Here is an 18,876-nt window from a genome sequence, read left to right on the forward strand (position 1 = left end):
GTATGATGACTGACAGACTGGCGGACCAAGTAAATTACATATTGGTTGTTCATTTGTATAGAGAATCTTCACAACAAATTTCAGCCGTCTATCTGGAACAGTAGCTGAGAAAATTTTGTACATAGCGTTACGGACGGACAGACGATTAGACAAAAGTCGTTATACAGTAGCTTTTCTTTAAAAATTAAATAAAATGCTATAAGTTTAGTATAAAAAATGAAAATGGAAAGCAAAGAGAAATACAATTAAGTATCTGCAATACCTATAAAAAAATTGGCGGGTCGAAGAGAGAAAAATCTTTGTCAAATTAATCAAATTTTTAGCATATTAAATCTATAATATTCCCTTTTACCCAATATTTACACATAATAACAGCTCTCTTGAAGTCTGCTTTAAGCCCTCTTGAGGCTAACACCATTCTCGGTTTTTATTTGTGTTTAATAGGAGTGTAAAAATCGGAAAGGGATTGTCCAAATGTTCAACCCTGTGCACGCCACTAACTATGTATCTTGATTTTTTTAAGATTTACTGATTGCAACACAATATATAATTTATATTTATAATGCATCAATATACAAAAGGTGAAGAAATAGAGGGTGCAGTCAGGGATCTAAATGGATAAGACAAAGGACGATAAATTGATGAACATCCACAATGATAATACACTGAATGATCCACTCTGTGAATTACAATTAGTGGTTAAAAAGTTTGAACACTCAACTTAATGAACCAACCAATAAATGTCGTTAAAACTCCTCAAAGTTGTTAGGCCAACGAATAAGAAAATGTTTTATAAAACTTTGGGGACTAGTGTAATAAACAGCCCGTCCCCTCCCTCCAAAACCAATAACTTTCAAACTTCAATACACCTAAGACTGCACACGATCATAACAATTAAAGACTTTTAAAAACATTTGAAAATTTGACAAATATTAAAGAGATATTCAACTACAGGTTGCAAGAACGTCAAAGCTTTTGTAAGGGGTTGGAAAAATCTAAAAACTACTTTTTGGTGTGTTAAAAAAGTCAATATGCATTGTAAAAACTAAGTGCTTTAAATCAAGCTTTAAAGCACCAAAGGATTTTTTAGGGATTGGGCGGGGGGGGGGGGTGTTGCTTTAATTAGCCTTACCTAAAATAAGCACCAAAATTATGTGTGTTTTTTTTTAAAGTATAATATGTGCTAATAAAAATAACAATCGGCATATTTGCATTTTACGATCATTATATCTTGATAAAGAACACAGTAATAGTGTCTGACTGATTATGACGTAACAAAAAAAATTAGCCAATGAGAGGCCACTATAAATTTTACCATTGGTCAATAACGGCCTCTCATTGGCTATTTTTTTTTGTTACGTCATAATCAGTCAGACACTATTACTGTGTTCCTTGATAAATTAAAACCTACTAACTATTTATCTCTATAATTTGCACCTTTATAAAAAAACTTTTGACGTTTCATTTGATTTGTTGAGAATACAATTATGTAAAAAGAAAGCTAGCTGTCCATCCTTCCTGTCCATTCTCTTTCCAAATTCTTGTGGCAGAAAATGGCGGATTACAGGTATGTAGATCTTAGGGGTATATTTGGATATTTACCTTAAAGTGCCGTGTCAAGCATTGACCCACCTTCCTCTTCTCATATTAAAAATACGTGTTCCTTGGGTTTTCTTTTACAAGTTCGTTTGTTTTAAAAGCTATAGGGGAAATGTGATTTTCTTTACTGCTATTCAAGATAGACGATGATTTAAAATTTAAGTAAAAGAATAGAGGGGACAGGGTTTAAAACTGACACATTACAATCTTTCCCGATTTTGTATTACTTTTGCGGAACATGATTCCAGTTACGTCATATTTTTCTTTCCCGAAAAAGGGAAGGGGGAAGAAAATCTCTTCGAAAGAGATGGGAAAAACCCCTTTTCTCCCATCTCTTTTTTTCTTCCCCCTTCCCTTTTTCGGGAAAGAATAATATGACGTAACGGTAATCATGTTTCGCAAAAGTAATACAAAATCGGGAAAGATTGTAATGTGTCTTAAAAACTGTATGTTGAATGGGGGAAGGGTGACCCTGTGCTGACTTTCAATTTGATCTTTAAAAAATCAGCCAATAGTGTCAGAAATATTAACACAGCCAAAGAACACAGTAATAGTGTCTGACTGATTATGACGTAACAAAAAAAATTAGCCAATGAGAGGCCACTATAAATTTTACCATTGGTCAATAACGAACTCTCATTGGCTAATGTTTTTTGTTACGTCATAATCAGTCAGACACTATTACAGTGTTCCAGCCAAGTCGCAACAAAAGTAAAGAAAGTGATTTGCTAGCAGACTAAAACGGTCCTCACTATCGGAACCAGTTAGTTTTCTTGGTTATACATCTAGCCTATACATTTGCAGCCCTACGGGTCCACAGCCCTGTCCAAAGGGGGGTTGCACAAATTCCTATATCTCATTAGATTGAGAGATACTTTTTATTGTTCTCTGCAATTCTATCCCTGCCAACTTTGGGGGTCCATTCCCTTCCGCAACATATCATCAAATAATCAGAGGGAATAAGTCCCCACTGTTTTCGATTTGGAGGGGTGGGGGATTCTGGGTAACAATTTTCGAAAAGGGTAAAATAGTTATAAACCTTCCCAGACCTAGGAGAAGCCATAATGTAGAACCATATGGGTTCAACGGGTAGCAAGATCCTTCGGTACAGACAGACAGACACATTTAAAGCTTTACAAAGTGTCGCAAAAGACCAGCCATTTGACGTCATAAAAATGAAGGATTATCCATCTCTTTTTAGGGGTATTCCTTCATTATATTTCTCTCAGCCTTCATTTTTATGACGTCACATGGCTGATCTTTTGAGACACTTTACCCCTCGATAAATATCTCGGTGCTTGGACTGTACCTGCCTTGCCTTAGTCCTGTGGGGCTACTCGGTTCCCAACCTAACCTATACACTGCATGATAGACTCGAAATAAAGTATTACCAAACTTTACCAATAAACTGTAAACAAATATGATAAATATACAAGCAAAATAACAAGTTAATGTTGAGATTCAATTCCTTCTCGTTCCTTCTTAAGCATAAAATGAATTTGAAAATTTTTAACATAAACTTTAATATCCTTATCAGGATGTTGATTTTATATGTCGTCTTTATGACAGGTGAATATGTTATGAATATATTTCTTAAATTATGTATATAAAAAAATATTGTACGGTAATATCAAATTAAATTAAAAATAATTTATTTTTTTTTGTTTTTTTTTGTACCAGAATCATCCCTGCAATGAAAGAAGAAAAAAATTTGTTTTGTTTTACATAGCAGACTAAATGTATTATGATAACATACAACGTCTCTTTGTGAGTTCATATTCATAATATTGATTTTTATAAATGAATTAATGAAAAAATATTTGTTTGAAATTTGACTAAATGTCATATTGTATAATTTACTTAACCCTTAACAGTCGGGCCCCCTGCCGCATCTTTATCGGTCGGGGGTGAGGGGGTGGTGTTCAACGCCCCCTCCCCTATTATCTGAGCCACTATTAGAGCTAGAGGTCTTAAAATTTCTGTGTATGTCCCCTGTTTGATAATAAATTTCCGACTATAAGTGAGTCAAAGTAAATTTTCGCTTTCTTCATCCTTTTATTTAACAACCTTTGTTTTTAGGTCTTTTTTTACTTAAATATTACTAACGGCTGCCTTTATTTTATTTTTTATTAATATTTTTATTAATTATTAATATTTTATATTAGAAATCTAAAAATATATCAGCAAATTATTTTTGCAAGGGGGTACTTTCATGAATAAAAATATATCACAAATTCAGTTTGTCAAAAATATTAATAAGAAGAATGTTCATAAAAAAATAATACTAAAATTTTTGTTCTGATCCCACAATATAAGTTTCAAGTTAGTGTGAAACTGCATTTTGATACTCCGTGCATCATTTTACCCACAAACCTGTCGCATAACTCTTTTTTTTTTTATTTGAATCCCAAAAAAGCTTGGGCGTCTTTGATTTTTATCCTTATATAACAGTAACATGATGTCTATTTATCTATTTGTCTCAAAGGATCTCGCTAACTGCTAGACAGATATGGTTTTTCTTTACATTAGGGCTTTATATATGTCCTGGCCATGTTTATAACTATTTTGGGAAAGGGTACCTCCACAATATAAAAATTGCTCCTAACAAAAAATAACCCTCTAAAATTTTTGAAAAACTATGATCTTAAGTGTAGTTGCGACTCTCCACCCCCCCCCCCCTCCCTCCCCTTCCTATCCCCAAGTGTCCCTAGAGGATTTAAGGGTACGTAGCCGCTAGTCCTTATATGAAAATAACGGGATGTATGTATATCTGTCTCTAGCAAAGGAACTCGTTATCCGCTGAACAGATGTGGTCCTTGTTTTTTTTGTAAAACTTAAAAAATAGAGGGGATTAAATTCTAGTGCCCATAATGATTGCTGGGGGCGTAGCGTTATTAGCATGGCAAGCATCGTTTTAGAATTAAAAAGAAAATAAATGTTTCAGTTAATAACAACCCAACAAATGATGTCTATAGCAATTTGATCAGCTGATTGATTTTAATACTAGATGTTTTTTTAAGTAGCGCAGCTACTCTAAATCTAGGAAATAAATCTAATTTTGCTTAGAATTTACTTTTAGGTGTTTTAAACGTTGTAAATTGAAGATTTTATTTTGATAATTAACATTTTACAACAATACCCTCTATAAACTGTGAGGAAGTTTGATAAAATTACGTTTATTTTGCAAGCTTTTTTGAAAATACTTCATTATTTTTATAATTCTGACAAAATAGAATTTCTGTTTAAGTAAATAACATGGCCACAAAAAGGTTTAAGCAGTTATTGAAATATTTTATTACCATTCTTGCTAATCAAATAGTCGTTAACTATGTTTAATTTGCATTTTTTTAAAAGACAAGAAAAATATCCTACTTAAATGCTACTTTTATGAAGTTATCTTAAACCTTTTCCAAAAGTTTGTTTTATAAAAATATTTTATTTTCCATTGATTATATAGGTTAAAAATATCAAAAGTATTTTTTAAAGGCTATAGATTAATTTTGATTAATTCCGATTTTTAATTTTTTTCAAATCTGAAAGAATATGCCTGTCTTTTTAAAGAATAGATTATATAAAAAAAACTAAATTAAACATATTCAGGCTATCAAAAAGTTAAAAATATTTTTTTTTTACTATTAAATCACTAATTTTTAAAATCATTAGATTTTAAGCTTATTTTGCATGGAAACACACTTTTTCAGTCATTTCTTCTCAACAATGGATCTTAAATGATTATTACTGAAAACTTTTATGAAAATGTTATTAACCAAAACTCCAAATAAAGGAAATAATTGCCGTTTGCGAAAATGTGTGCAAAAAGTTGCCAATATCTCGTTAGAAGGGACTTAATAGATTTTAATTTTTACTGCTTACGACTTAGTGGACTATAAACTATTAGAAAAGTATCACTTCAAGGTGGAATTTTAAAGGGCGAATATAGGTTTGATATGATATGGGCTTATTTCAAGCGTGCAATTATATAGATTATAAATAACTTAAAGACATTGACATATTTAACTGTATAAGTCCGTTTCTAGCCTAAAACCGAACTGATTCGTTGATATAATTACGCCATTTCGCGTAACTTGTGTGGTTCCCTAAGAAATCCAAACATCCCTGCATCACACAAGGCTGCGTCGGAAGGTTGTATTATAAAGCTTTTGTTCAATCATAGTCATAATGAAGATGAAAGGAATGGGAAAAAAAGGGTGCTGCAACTTTTACTTTTGATCAAATAAATTTTTCATAACATAATTTTGTAAAAGTACATTGAAAAAGGGAGGGCTGAAAACTAATTTTAAAAAAATATTTCAAAATTAAAATATTATTTTTGTTTGCTAAAAGTTGCATCATGTTTGTGTCTTTACCCAGGCTACAAAGGGTAAATATATTTTACATATTATATATTTTTATATAAATAAATTGTATTCATCATGAATAAATCTAAAATCTTAGTAGAGAAAATAAATTTAAAAACTTAATATTTATCTTTATGATGCACTATAAAGCAAAATTTTTGACGCTATTTAAAATTTGAATAAAATACTATATAATTAAATAAAATAAACATTTTAATTATCATTTAAGATGCATGCCAATGAAATAATCAATTAAACTTAAGAGAACTAGTCAAAAAAAGTCTTGTAAAGGGCTAAAATAAACAATTTTGTAGGCCATCTCATTTATCATATGTTGAAGAAAACACGAAAATTGTAAAATCTACTTAAGGATTTTTTTGAATTTTTAAATTTAACATAGATATTCTAAAACTATGCAATGGCACCTTTGATATAAGCTCATATCATATCGAACCTATATTCGCCCTTTAAGGGTCAACTTTTTTTCTTTTAAAATTCGCAGTGTATAGTAATATGAAAAAAATATCCAAGATAGCAGGGGTGATGTGGGGTCATAAGAGTCCTCCCCCCCCCCACTCCTCTATAAAATTGTCTTTGAGTAGTTATTTCTCGTATCGTATTATAAACGGCTTTTCGCGGATATAGAATGTACAATTATAAGATTAAAACTAGTTTTTTTAGCCCCGAGGTGCCGGAGGCACCGGCTAAAAAAACTGGTTTTAATCTTATGATTGTACATTTCTATATTCGTAGAAAACTGGATATAATACGATGCTAGACATAGTTTTTTCGTATGGATGAGAACCGGTTCCTATCCACCGGATTCGAATGAATACGAGAAACCGATTTATACCCTTTTGATTATAACTGGTTCTCAGCCATATGTAAAAAAAATTATGCATTGCATCGTATTACATACAATTTTCCACGAATATTAAAGTAAAAATCATAAAAGTAATACTAGTTTTTTTAGCTGTCTATAATACAATGCGATAAATAAACAATATTAGCTATTTTTAGTATAAAACAAACATCCTAGAAATAAAGTAATAAAAGTATAATAAAAATAAAAAAGATTTAATAAATTTTGAATAAATTAATCATACTTAAAAGATAAAGTTTTGACATGTAATATTTTCTTTCGTTGCATGAAACATTATTCAATTTTCTTAATTGCATTTTTATATTCAACTTTTACTAGAAATACAAATTAGATGTAAAAAGAGTGTAATTTCCAAAGGCAAATCTGTTCTAACTTTAGGGGGTGTCTGTCTGTCTGTATATTATAACAAGGATGACAACATCCATAAAAGCGAAGCTCTGAAATGGAAGGGCAAACGAACATTAACACTTGTAGATTGTCAGAACTGAATTAGCAGAATATTAATTCATCAGTACAAACAATATTTTAAGAAAATTTGTTGCGAAACTGCATAAATAGATGATACTGTTTAAGGACATACTTACATTTTTGGGACTTGTTTATAGAGATGCTTCGCTTATAACATTGTACCTTGTTGTAATAGAAATCAGTTTTCAAAAAATCAGAAGAATCGGATAATTTTAACATACAAAAATTTGTTGTCAAAAAAGTTAAAAATCGACATGTTTAAAATGGACGCACGGACATTCTGGAATTGTTTATAGAGTTGCTACGCTTTCTAAATTGTACCTAACTACTATATGAATCATGCAAAGTTTGGAATTGATAGGACAATTCTAACCTGTTTAAATTAACGAATAGAGCTAACTTTCTGTGACGGACGGACGGACGGACAGACGGACGTACGGACGGACGGGCCGACCCTAATTATAGAAAAGCTTCGCTTTTAAAAATCTATTATTTATCTATTAATTTCAAACATCCAAGAGGATTCATATAACAATAAGATTCTACACTGTAAAGGAGAACCAAATCGGTAAAGTGTTTAATGTGATCTTTTGGTACAGACAGACAGACAGAGATCCTGTTACTTTTATACAAGGATGTAAATTATTCAGTCCTTCTGCATAATTTGCTGAGCCTAGCCTATATGGAAGGTTGTTTTCCTTGTTAGTTTTGCAACTCAACTCTTTTAATTTTATTCAACTTTAAGATGTCAAGGTCCAAAATTGAAATAGAATTAGAATATATCTCCCCATAAGGATGAAATCCTTCCCCATTTTGTTTGTTTTATTATAAAGAAAATAATTTCCCAGTATGGCGCTTCGAAACCGATCAATATCCGCTGGATTACAACCGGTCCTGATCAAGCTTAAAAACCATGTAAAACATCGTAAAGCCTTCGGCCCCTCGGGTCTAACAAATGTGGCTTTAATCTTTTATTTTCTGTGGAAAGCTGTCTATAATACGATGCGATAAATAACTCTCATTTTTTCGTGATATTTGTTTTCTTTAGCCTCTCCCTTAACACCCGGGTTATTAAGTTAAGTAAACCTTAACAGACAATCAACCCTTCAATTCCACAAGCTTTGTCCACAAGTCCTAACTGTATATGATAATGAGTCTGTTCGTGGCCCATTGCATTCACCCTTCTCTTAATAATGATGCCGCGCACCTGACATATAAGCAGTATGTACCATTTTTAACGTTTTACAACTTATTACTTTATAGTTTTAGATTATATCTCGGAGCTAAAAATATGGGAATTATTTTATTAATTCATAAAATATATTTCTTAACTTTTGGATTTAGAATAATGCAACGATTAAAATATTATTTGTAAAAGTGAAGCTATTCGATAATTAGAATAGGTCCTCTTGCTTTCAAACTTAGCATGGCGATTCCTAAAACAGTTAGGTATGATTTAGAAAGCGTAGCAACTCTATAATCGTTGCCAGAATAACCGTACGTTAATTTTTATTTGTTGATTTTTAACCTTTTTGACAACAGTTTCTGTGATGTAATTATCCCATTCTTCTGATTATTGAAATACTGATTCCTATTACAACAAGGTACAATGTTAAGTCCTAAAATTATATAGTATGTCTTTAAACATTATTCTCTATTGAAGCAGTTTATTTAAATACACTTTTGTTTCGACTTTTATACATTCACATTCTGATTATTCAGTTCTGACACTCTACAAGTGTTTGTCCTGCCGTTTCAGGGCTTCGCTTTTATTGATGTTATAGGCCTTGTTAATTTCTATTTTTTAGCACAACAGCGGGAAAAAAAAGTATTACAGAGAGTTTTACATGGATATTTAAATAAAATAATAATCATAATAAAGACAGTTTAGTAGGCCCCACAGGCCGAAAGCCCATTTTAACAAAACTGGTATCAATTTTATGATTTTTATTTCAACATTTGTGGCAAATTGTCTGTAATTCGGTGCTATACATTATTTTACAGATTGGCTATGCACCGGTTTCGATCCACCGGATATAAATCGGTTTCAAAGCCATACTGGAAAATTTCTTGTTTACTCACAAAGAATTTAAGAAATTAAAATTTTGTGTTACACATATGAGAACTTTGAGTTTCCATGTATCGGAATTCAATATTTACTTAAATCCTTAGGCTTAGTAGTAAATTGTTCGTAGACGTATCAAAATTCTTTCTTATCTATAGCGAAGCTACTCTATAATTTGAAATGTCATTGTTCGTATGTCCGTCGCGTATGTATGTCTGAAACTTTTGGGGGAAACACTTTTACTTTTTATAAGAAATTTCCTCGGCTCCTATAAAAGATACACGGCTGAAACTTCTTAACAATAATCCCTTCATTATGCACCAAAGTTATAAAGTTAGGTATAGGCCTCAAAAATACGCACATGAAAATACTTTACTTCTTGGGAGGGAAGTTACCCTCATTTTTTAATTTTATTTTTGAAAAGAAAAAAAATATTTTTAGGCGTCATTTTTTTCTAGGATCTATTGCTCTTGGTGGGATGGTACACTCCCACAAAATACTTACAAACCTTCCCAGAACCTATGAAAAGCTTTACTGTACAGGAATCATAATGGTTAAGCGGTTAGCGACATCCTTCGGTACAAACAGACAGACATAAAGGGATCCTATTACTTTTATATAAGGTTTGGAAGGTCAGATTCTAAATATTGATAAAATGCTATAATATGTTAAATTTTATTGAATGTTTATGATAGATTTTTTATAAAAAGATATGAACAAGTGCTAATCATTCGAAAAATTTTGTTTAATATTAATTGATAATGTTTTTCCATGTCTAAAAACTTGGCTCAGGTGTTGTTGGAGCTTGAGTTGGGGCCTAGAACAAATATTTCTTGTTAATTTTACCCATAGTTATATTAACAAGGATGACTACATCCATAATAGCGAAGCTATAAAATCAGATGGTTGGACAAACGAACACAAGTTTTACTATTTTAGGATTTGATTAAAGACCTGATGAAACTTGTACCTTGTTGTCCTAGGAATCTATGTTCCAAAAATCAGATAAATATTATAATTATGTCATACAAAAAATTGTTGTCAAAAAAGTTTTTAAAAGTCAGCGATGTTTTTAATGGATGAACGGAATTTCTAGTGACGATTATATACAGTTGCTATGCTTTCTAAATCACCCACCAACTGTTAAAAAAAATTCATGCTATGTTTAAAATCGTTATAGAGTAATTCTAAACTGCATAACGATAAGATTTATGAACGGACAGATAGCATAGACGACAGGACCTACTCAAATTTTAAATTTTAAATTGACATTGAGGCTATTGACGAATCCATACCTGGACTAGAGGATACAGCTGGCAGATGGGCACAGCCTCGCCAATATGTTTATCACACTCGACATCTGTCCAACCAAAGATGAATCCTTCGTGGCTGGCACCGCTCATCATCATGATACCACAGTCACGGGTGTTGGCAGCGCTGTCGTCAGGGGATCCTATACATACAATTACAATTTATGTTTCCAACGGTTTTTAGACTTAAGAAAAGTTTTAAATAATCAAGAGGTGTATTATAAAAATCATGTGCAAGTTCCTGCTTTGGTCTCAGATAAAAATATCAAAAATCGAGCCACCCTAATAAATATGCATGTATAGGTAACATGATGTCTGTCTGTCGTGTAGTGAAGAATCATGCTAACTGCTGAACCTAATAGGTTATTGCATATGTCCATTAAAGGTTTATAACTATTGGGTATATGGTACTATCACCCTCCCAGAAATTCACCAGAGAAAAAATAAAGCCTTTTATTTTGAAAATTAAAAATGGAGGGTCGACCCCTCTTCATTCATGTGGCATAGAGACCTTTAGGGGCATATAAGATAAGTTTACCTGGCAGCCACTGGGAATCTGTAACAGAGATTTCCTCGTTCATCCACTTCCAATTACCCTCATGACCTAAACACAATTTAGGTAAACATGTTATGTCGGAACCAAGCCCCGATAGGCCATGTGACGACTTATGCTTGACGCAACCTAACCTATTACCACAATAACAAACAATACCGGATCCATAAAGTTTAAACATTTATTGTTGAATATAAGAAACTTTTTGATGGGTGGGAAGCTAATTTTACAGTTAGAGCGTATGACCCCTTAACACACATGCAAGCATCATTTCATGCACTAATTATTTACATACACCAGAAATAAATATTAAAATATCTCACTGCATAAATCATTAAGAGATTTCAATCAAAGCCTGTTTCCTTGTCAAGACAGTAAATGTATTGTTAGGTGGAAGGGGAGAGGAACTTTTAATACAGTGATAGGTCAATGAACATCTATTTATCCTTCCTTTTCCCTGACAATCTGAACAATGTAAGAAAGAGTTTAATTTTTGTGCGTGAGGGAGGTTAGTGTTTAGTCCCTTACCCCTCAAAATTATCTGCTTTAACTCAAATTTCTATGAATCGGTGATTTTTTTCTCAATCAGGATAATTAAGATGCCTACCCAAATCAGAAAGTCCAAGGTACCAGGTGTTTACTTTGGTGAACTCCGCCTCAAATTCAGCAATGTCAATCAGGAACTCGTGAATACTAAATTAGGTTGTGTTGATTATTGCAATTGTTGTGTGATATTTTAGTGATGATTTCTATGACATACATATGCCCATCTAATCTATACATTGTTTTGTCCATCTGTCTGTTACTTGGGGTGCTAGATCGATTCATAGATTTTCAAGTTTTTGTGATTTTCTCAATTCCTATCCAAGATAGAAGGCTGAAACGTTTAGAGATTAATTTATTTTAAAAAAATATTTTCACCAAGTTTACTTAAGATTTGTTTATTAATTGGGGTGCAAGATCGATTTTTTAGATTTTTATGTTTTTGTGATTTTCTCTATTCCTATTCAGGATTGACGGCTGAAATTATCACTGATTCAATTATGCTTATATTCTACATATTTAAATCAAGTTTAATTAAGATTTGTCTAATCTATTAATTGCGGTACTAGATCGTTTTCTAGATTTTAAATTTTCATCATTTAAAGGTTGCGTGATTTTAAAGGATTTCATCAAGTTTAATGATTATTGTTACTGCTCTATATTAAATTTTTTCCCGATATCCAATTAAAATTTTTAGCTTCGTTACTTATGGATGTTGTCATCCTTGTTTCATAAGGAATAGGACTATTGAGATAATACCTGTTAACATAAGGTTCAGCCAAGAATGGAGTGCCTTCAAATCCCTCTACCACCAGTCCTTCACAAGCCTATATAATAAAACATTGAAAATTAAGGTCAAAAGAAATTCAAATTAAATAATTCTTAAACAAGTAAAAACTCAAGGGGACTGTAAATTATACAAGAACCCAAAAACATGTTTTTCTTTATATTACCCCTTAACTTATGGTACTGTTATATAATCAGAGGGGTAATTTTGTTGATGATCAATGTGCATTAAATTATCATCTTTTGACTTATCTCTGTATAAAACTACAGTTTTGTCAATTTGCATAAAAAGTAAAATTTACCCAAAATTTCCTTCTTGATTATTACATTTTATCAATTTTGCCTATTCAGGATTTCTTAAAAACCTTAATTATTTATTACCTGTTGTGCTTGGAACCATGTCTCAACTTTATGTTCATGTGAAGCAGCTCCCAGGAACTTGAAACAGGTGAAGGTGTCCAGATCATGGTTCCAGTGCTCAATCCAGTCATCTAACAAAAATATTAAGTAAAATTAGATATGTGTACAATGTACAATGAGGGGCTGGATTCTCATTAAATTTCAATTAATCATCTAGAGAAGTCAGTGCATCATCTGCTTGTAATGGAGTGTGATAATCTAACGCCCAAGGGGATATCAGGTTCAGTAACATCCAAACAGACAACCAACCCTTTGATAGTGAACGGCATTCCTCCTACTCTCCTTATTGTAATGTGCTAGACACAGCAGCAGTAGGTACAATTTTAAATGGCTCTAGTATGACGCAGTGTTGGCCAAACTCGAACTAAACACTTCCCCGACGGGAAGCAGGGACACAATCATTCATGCTAATATTAGAGACAGAAAAATAGTGACAGATAGAGGGAGGAAAAAATCTCTATGGAACCAAATCAGTCCAACAATTAGCAAGATTTTGCTATAGAAATACAAACATTTAGGAAACAGGGACAGCAGCCTTTTCTTTTTTAAAATCAACGAACCCTAAGTATAAAAAAATTGCAAAGAAAGATAATACCATGAAAATATATATATATATAACAAACATAAATGATACTAAAAAACAATAGTGGTCAGGTTATGAAATGGTAATATTAGATAACAATTTACAGCAAAGACCCAGCCTGGCTGCCACATTAAGTTAAAGATAGTAAACATCAGCTATTTATTACCTATATTTAAGACAAATGTACTACACAGAATCTTCAAATTTTCAACATATACAAAATGACCTGCCAAATTGCTTCATGATCCATGTCAGATCTATATAGGAAATACATGTCTATGAGTGAGCTCGAGTTCTCAAACCGTAGAATGTTTAAAACTCCCAGTACTTTAATATTTGCCACCACCAAACTTGAAACCAAATATTCAAAACCAGCAACTTAACTTAATTCTTGGTAAAATACATACCTGGACAAGGAGGACGGGGTGCTGTTGTTGGAGCAGCAGTTGTAGGAGCAGCAGTTGTAGGAGCATCTGTAGGAGCAGCAGTTGTAGGAGCATCTGTAGGAGCAGCAGTTGTAGGAGCAGCGGTAGGAGCAATGGTTGTAGGAGCATCAGTAGGTGTTTCAGTAGGATAATCAGTAGGAGCTTCTGTCTCATCTTCTTCAACTTCTGTGTCTACTTTCATAAAATGTTTCTTGTATTTTTCATGATGTGAAGGGAGATTCTCAATTGATTTCTCAATATCATTATTTGACAGTCTTAATCCCGCTGATGATACTGTGGCAATGGCTAGAGAGCCAAGCAAAATGAAGGATAATAATTTCATTATTGAATGTGTTACTGCTACCGGATGAATGCCGAATAATATAGGGTTGACCTTTACTTTATATAAACAAATTTATTTCTTATCACAAATTTTGTTTACAATTTAAGGAATTAAAATTAATTTTTTTGAGGTTAAAGAATATTAAACAAGATTACTTAGAAAAGAGCAGTCAAGATAGATATAAATCATTAAAAAATTTAATAGAAATCTTCCCTGAAATTGAAAAACTATCTGGGTATAGTCCCTTTTCTGACAACGCCTCTTAAAGGGCGTTTTGTCGTATTTTGCAAGTAGCTTTTGATAGGTTATGTTAGGTTAGGTTAGGTGATTTTCACGCAGGGTTAGAGCTCCCCGCAGAGGCTAGAAGTTGAGGAAAAGCTACTGTGAAAATACGCAAAACGCCCCTTACGAGGCGTTATCACGAAAAGGACCATACCCTTTTATTTTTTTAATATGTATAACTTTTTAATCTGTATGTGCTATCTATGTAGACAAAATGTGCAAAATAGTAAAATTGTTTGTTTGGGTCAAATTTTAGCACACGCCAGGGACTTCCAAATGGGTGATAATACTTATTTGAGTGACCCTAAACTTTTTGGAAATATCTTATTTACACACTAATTTTTTGGGAGGGGTTTTATCATCCCACACCCTTCCTCCCCAACCTGTGAAAATCCATTGAAAAATATTTGAACTTCTCGATATGATTCAAAGGCCTCAGTTTTTACAAACAAGCAAAAATTTTGTCAGGTTTCATAAAACTGTGTGTTTTAATACATCCTATTAAGGTTTTGCATGCCCCCCTCCAAAAAAAAATACCAAAATCAAAGGATTTAACGACCTCTTTTTTATATAACCTTTAAACATTATGGGATTCTAATCTACATTTGTCTGTCTATATCGATGTATCTCGCTAACCACTGATCCCTAAGGTCCTGATTTACAGGTTTATAACTATTTTGGAGGGTGGTCTTCTATGGGTAGTGCCGTTTTGTCAGTTTTTTAGTAGCGAAGCTACTCAATAATTCGAAATGTCAGTCTGTCAATTAGACAAAAATGGGGGAAATGTGATTTTCTCGGCTCATATTCAAGATAGACGGCTGAAATTTTCAGGGATTAAATAAGTTCACATTCGACAAATTTTCACATAGTTTTATTAAGATTTGTCTATTATTTGTGGTGCTTTTAAGTTTTCTTGATTTTAAAGGTTTTGTGATTATCAAATTAAATTTTCTTTAAGAAAGTGCTTTATAGTTACTTTTTTTCTTATATCCATTTATATTTTTTGAGCTACACTTCTTATGTTGTCATCCTTGTTTTCTCCATTACTCTGTGGTAATCAGTCCCTTAGCTTTGTAAAGATATGGTCAAGGATACGGATGTTAAAAACGTGCAAATTTTTATCTTAAGCAAACAATGTTTTTTCTTCTTCATCACAAATAAAAACATAAAATAAAAAACACATTCTTCCATAGAGGTGAATCAAGCAGGGATCTAAAGGAATAAGACAATGGCCGATAAATTGATGTATATCCCCAATGATGATACACAAAATTACCTCTTATGTGACACTCAACAGATAAATGAATCAACAAATCAAAACTCAATAAAAGTCCTCAAAGTTTTTAATCTAACGAATAAGAAGATGATATTATAAAACTTTGGAGACTAGGGTTATAAACAGCCCAATGTTCCTTTCCTTTTAGAAAAGAAAAATACATAAACTTTTACTTAAAAATAAACTTTGATTTTGAAGTTTAAATCATTTTTAAGATACATTACAAGATTTTAATTACTTTTACTGTAACTTACGGTTACGCCCCTAGATACCTCAAGGGATGAGTAAAACTGTTTCTTTTTACAATCTATGTTTAAATAGCTGTTTACCAAAAATATATTTTTCGCCTCTAGATGGTGTTAGTTATGTTTTTAGCTAATTACCAAAAATATCTGCAGGTCAGCTTTATTTTATTTCTAGTGATTTCTCTTTGGAGGGTGGTTGTACCCTCCCATTGTACCTTCCCAGGACTTATGAGAAGCTACATTGTAAAGGAGCACCATCACGGTTCTGAGTACAAACAGGCAGACAAATAGACATTATGTTGCTTTATTATGAGGATGCATTTAATGATTCTTTGACAATTTGAAGATGTTTAACTCAAATAACAATGTTTTTGCTATATTTAATGTAGAAATATTAAGATGCTTTGCATTTGAACTTTATAACTTCCTGGAGGGTTTTCCAGTTACGTGAAAAATACAAGGGCTGGGCAGCCGCGCTAAAGCAGCCTCTTAGCCTCAGGCAAACCCTTTTTTTTACTCATTGAAATTTCATGTGTTTTTATTTATAAAAAAAATGAAGATTTGTCAAAATTAAACAATGAAACACCATGTATTGGACTTATCAAATAAAAATAACATGTTTAAATAAACTGTATCCATCACTCTTTATTATATAAAGTAGTAAGCTTTTCTACCGTAAATTATATGGCTTTCCTTAACATTAAAGCTTTCTATAGATCCCGGAATGGTCTTTTATGTTTTTTTTATAAAAAGTCTGGGTATGTTTTTGGCTATTTTCTGCCCTTTCATATCCATTCAAATATAGAGCCCCTAGATGCAAGGTGAGAAGCTGCTAGTAATTTTTAAAATCAGCTGGAATTCTAAACCTGACCAAAATATGGCAACCTCTCTTTTAAAAAGTTTCAAAACCTTCAAACGGGTTTGCATTTGTAGCTTGCTTACGACTGACGCGCGGCTGCCGAGCCCTGAAAAGTACATAGGTGTATTATTCCTAAGAAAAGTTCACTCTCCGAAAATCACGTCATAACAAAATGTCCTTGCTCCAAGAGTTGGGTTGGTGGAAAATCTTAATTACATTGGGGGAAGACAAAAATTTATGCAGCAAAGTCATTGGGATAAGAAATTAGGTTAATTTTCTTAGAATTAAGAAGAATAAGTGAGATTTAGGAAGGTGATTTTTATCCTCTTTTTCAGATATGTGAGAAAAAAGGAGAGTGATTTTTGTCCATACTTAACTTATCTGAGAAAAAGGAAGATGATTTCTGTCCTTTTTGGAAGGCAATTTCTGTCCTTTTTAGGAATGACTTCATTTCCTTCACATGATCCGAAATCATTGTTTCAAGCTGTCTATTAAAAAGCATTTGAATATAGGTTTTTATGAAGAAATACTAGTGTATTTTCCAGTTAAATTTATCACAACTTATGTTCATGCATGGGCATTTCAGCTTTTAGAAATATAAAAAGGTGAATCCTTTACCTCAAAGGGCCTATCGAGCACTAACCCCCCCCCCCCCCATATATGAATAAACTTGCTTATAAATATCAAATATAAAAAGTGTGTCTAAACAATAGATATAATCTTAATACATACTCTCTAAATCAGCCAATAGGAGAAACAACGGAGGAACCATCCGGTCATTTAATTGGCTAGAAATCTTGATAAAAAGCTTTGCACAAAGGTGTCTGTTATTTCCTTTTTAATAAGATGATTAAAGTCCCTCAACAGATTATGACGTCATACGATAGAATAGCCAATGAGAGGCCACAATAGTATACACTGTAATTGACCAATGGTAAAATTTATACTGGCCTCTCATTGGTTATTTTATCGGATGACGTCATAATCTGTTGAGGGACTTTAATTATCTTCCCTTTTTAAGTTTAATGGATTATTGGGACAGCTTGACCATCTAGATCTATTATGTCTATTGTCTAAACTAAAGTAAAGTCTCTACATAATTTATAATATCAAAATTACTTTGAAAAAGAAATATGAATTATGCACAAAAAAAACTTCAACAGCTCAATTCAGACTAAATAACAAAAAATGTAAAAGTGGCTATTTAATATTTTCCCAATAGTTCAAATATATTAAACTCCATAACTGTTGACCTATTATTTTTCACACAAAAAAGATTGGAAATAAACAAGCATGACAACATCAAAAATAGGAAAGCTCTAAAATTAGATAGAGGGAAAAATAAACAATAACTCTTGTAGAGTGTCAGAACTTAATAAGCAGAACATTGATTTCTAAGTCTAAATGAAATTGTAAATAAATTTGTTGCAATATTGTGCACATATAAGATACTATCATTCCTAGCCTTAGAAATGACTAGGGTCTATTGAGAATTGTCCAATTTGGTAAGGGACGAGATATTTTTAAACGAACAAAAGTTCCTGATTCTACCCCTGAAGGCTTTTTTCAGGAAGCGCTATGAAGCCATAGTTCAGATTCAATAGATTTTTAACTCCCATTAACAAATAGCTATACAATTGTTTGTGTGGTCGCCAATGATTTTTAGACTTCTAAACCATCCAGAGGTGTATTATACTTATAAAATCAAGTGTAAGTTTCTTCTTAGGTGTCATATAAAAATGTCCAAAATCAACCCACCCTAATACGTAATACAGATATAACATGATTCACTGTAATGAATGTTGCCATCCTTGTTTCAAAACAAAGAACTAGAGTCATGTAAAAATTATCAAATAAAATATATTTTGAACACACGAA

The 18,876-nt window shown here is 32.2% G+C and overlaps 1 protein-coding gene across 1 annotated transcript; it reads right to left on the bottom strand.

The window, feature by feature from the left end:
• Positions 1-10,034: 10,034 nt before the first annotated feature.
• On the bottom strand, positions 10,035-14,417 carry LOC145324804 (uncharacterized). Its single transcript, XM_080167449.1, has 7 exons — positions 13,976-14,417; positions 12,947-13,056; positions 12,539-12,606; positions 11,844-11,929; positions 11,222-11,287; positions 10,669-10,826; positions 10,035-10,190 (listed from the first exon to the last, which is right to left on the bottom strand). The coding sequence occupies exons 1-7, from the start codon at positions 14,334-14,336 to the stop codon at positions 10,149-10,151; spliced, it is 891 nt and encodes a 296-aa protein (XP_080023575.1). The 5' UTR covers positions 14,337-14,417; the 3' UTR covers positions 10,035-10,148.
• Positions 14,418-18,876: the final 4,459 nt, after the last annotated feature.

The sequence above is a fragment of the Acartia tonsa genome, chromosome 7, assembly GCF_053477335.1.
Source record: "Acartia tonsa isolate MP-2025a chromosome 7, ASM5347733v1, whole genome shotgun sequence".
In the NCBI taxonomy this organism is placed as follows: Eukaryota; Metazoa; Arthropoda; class Copepoda; order Calanoida; family Acartiidae; genus Acartia; species Acartia tonsa.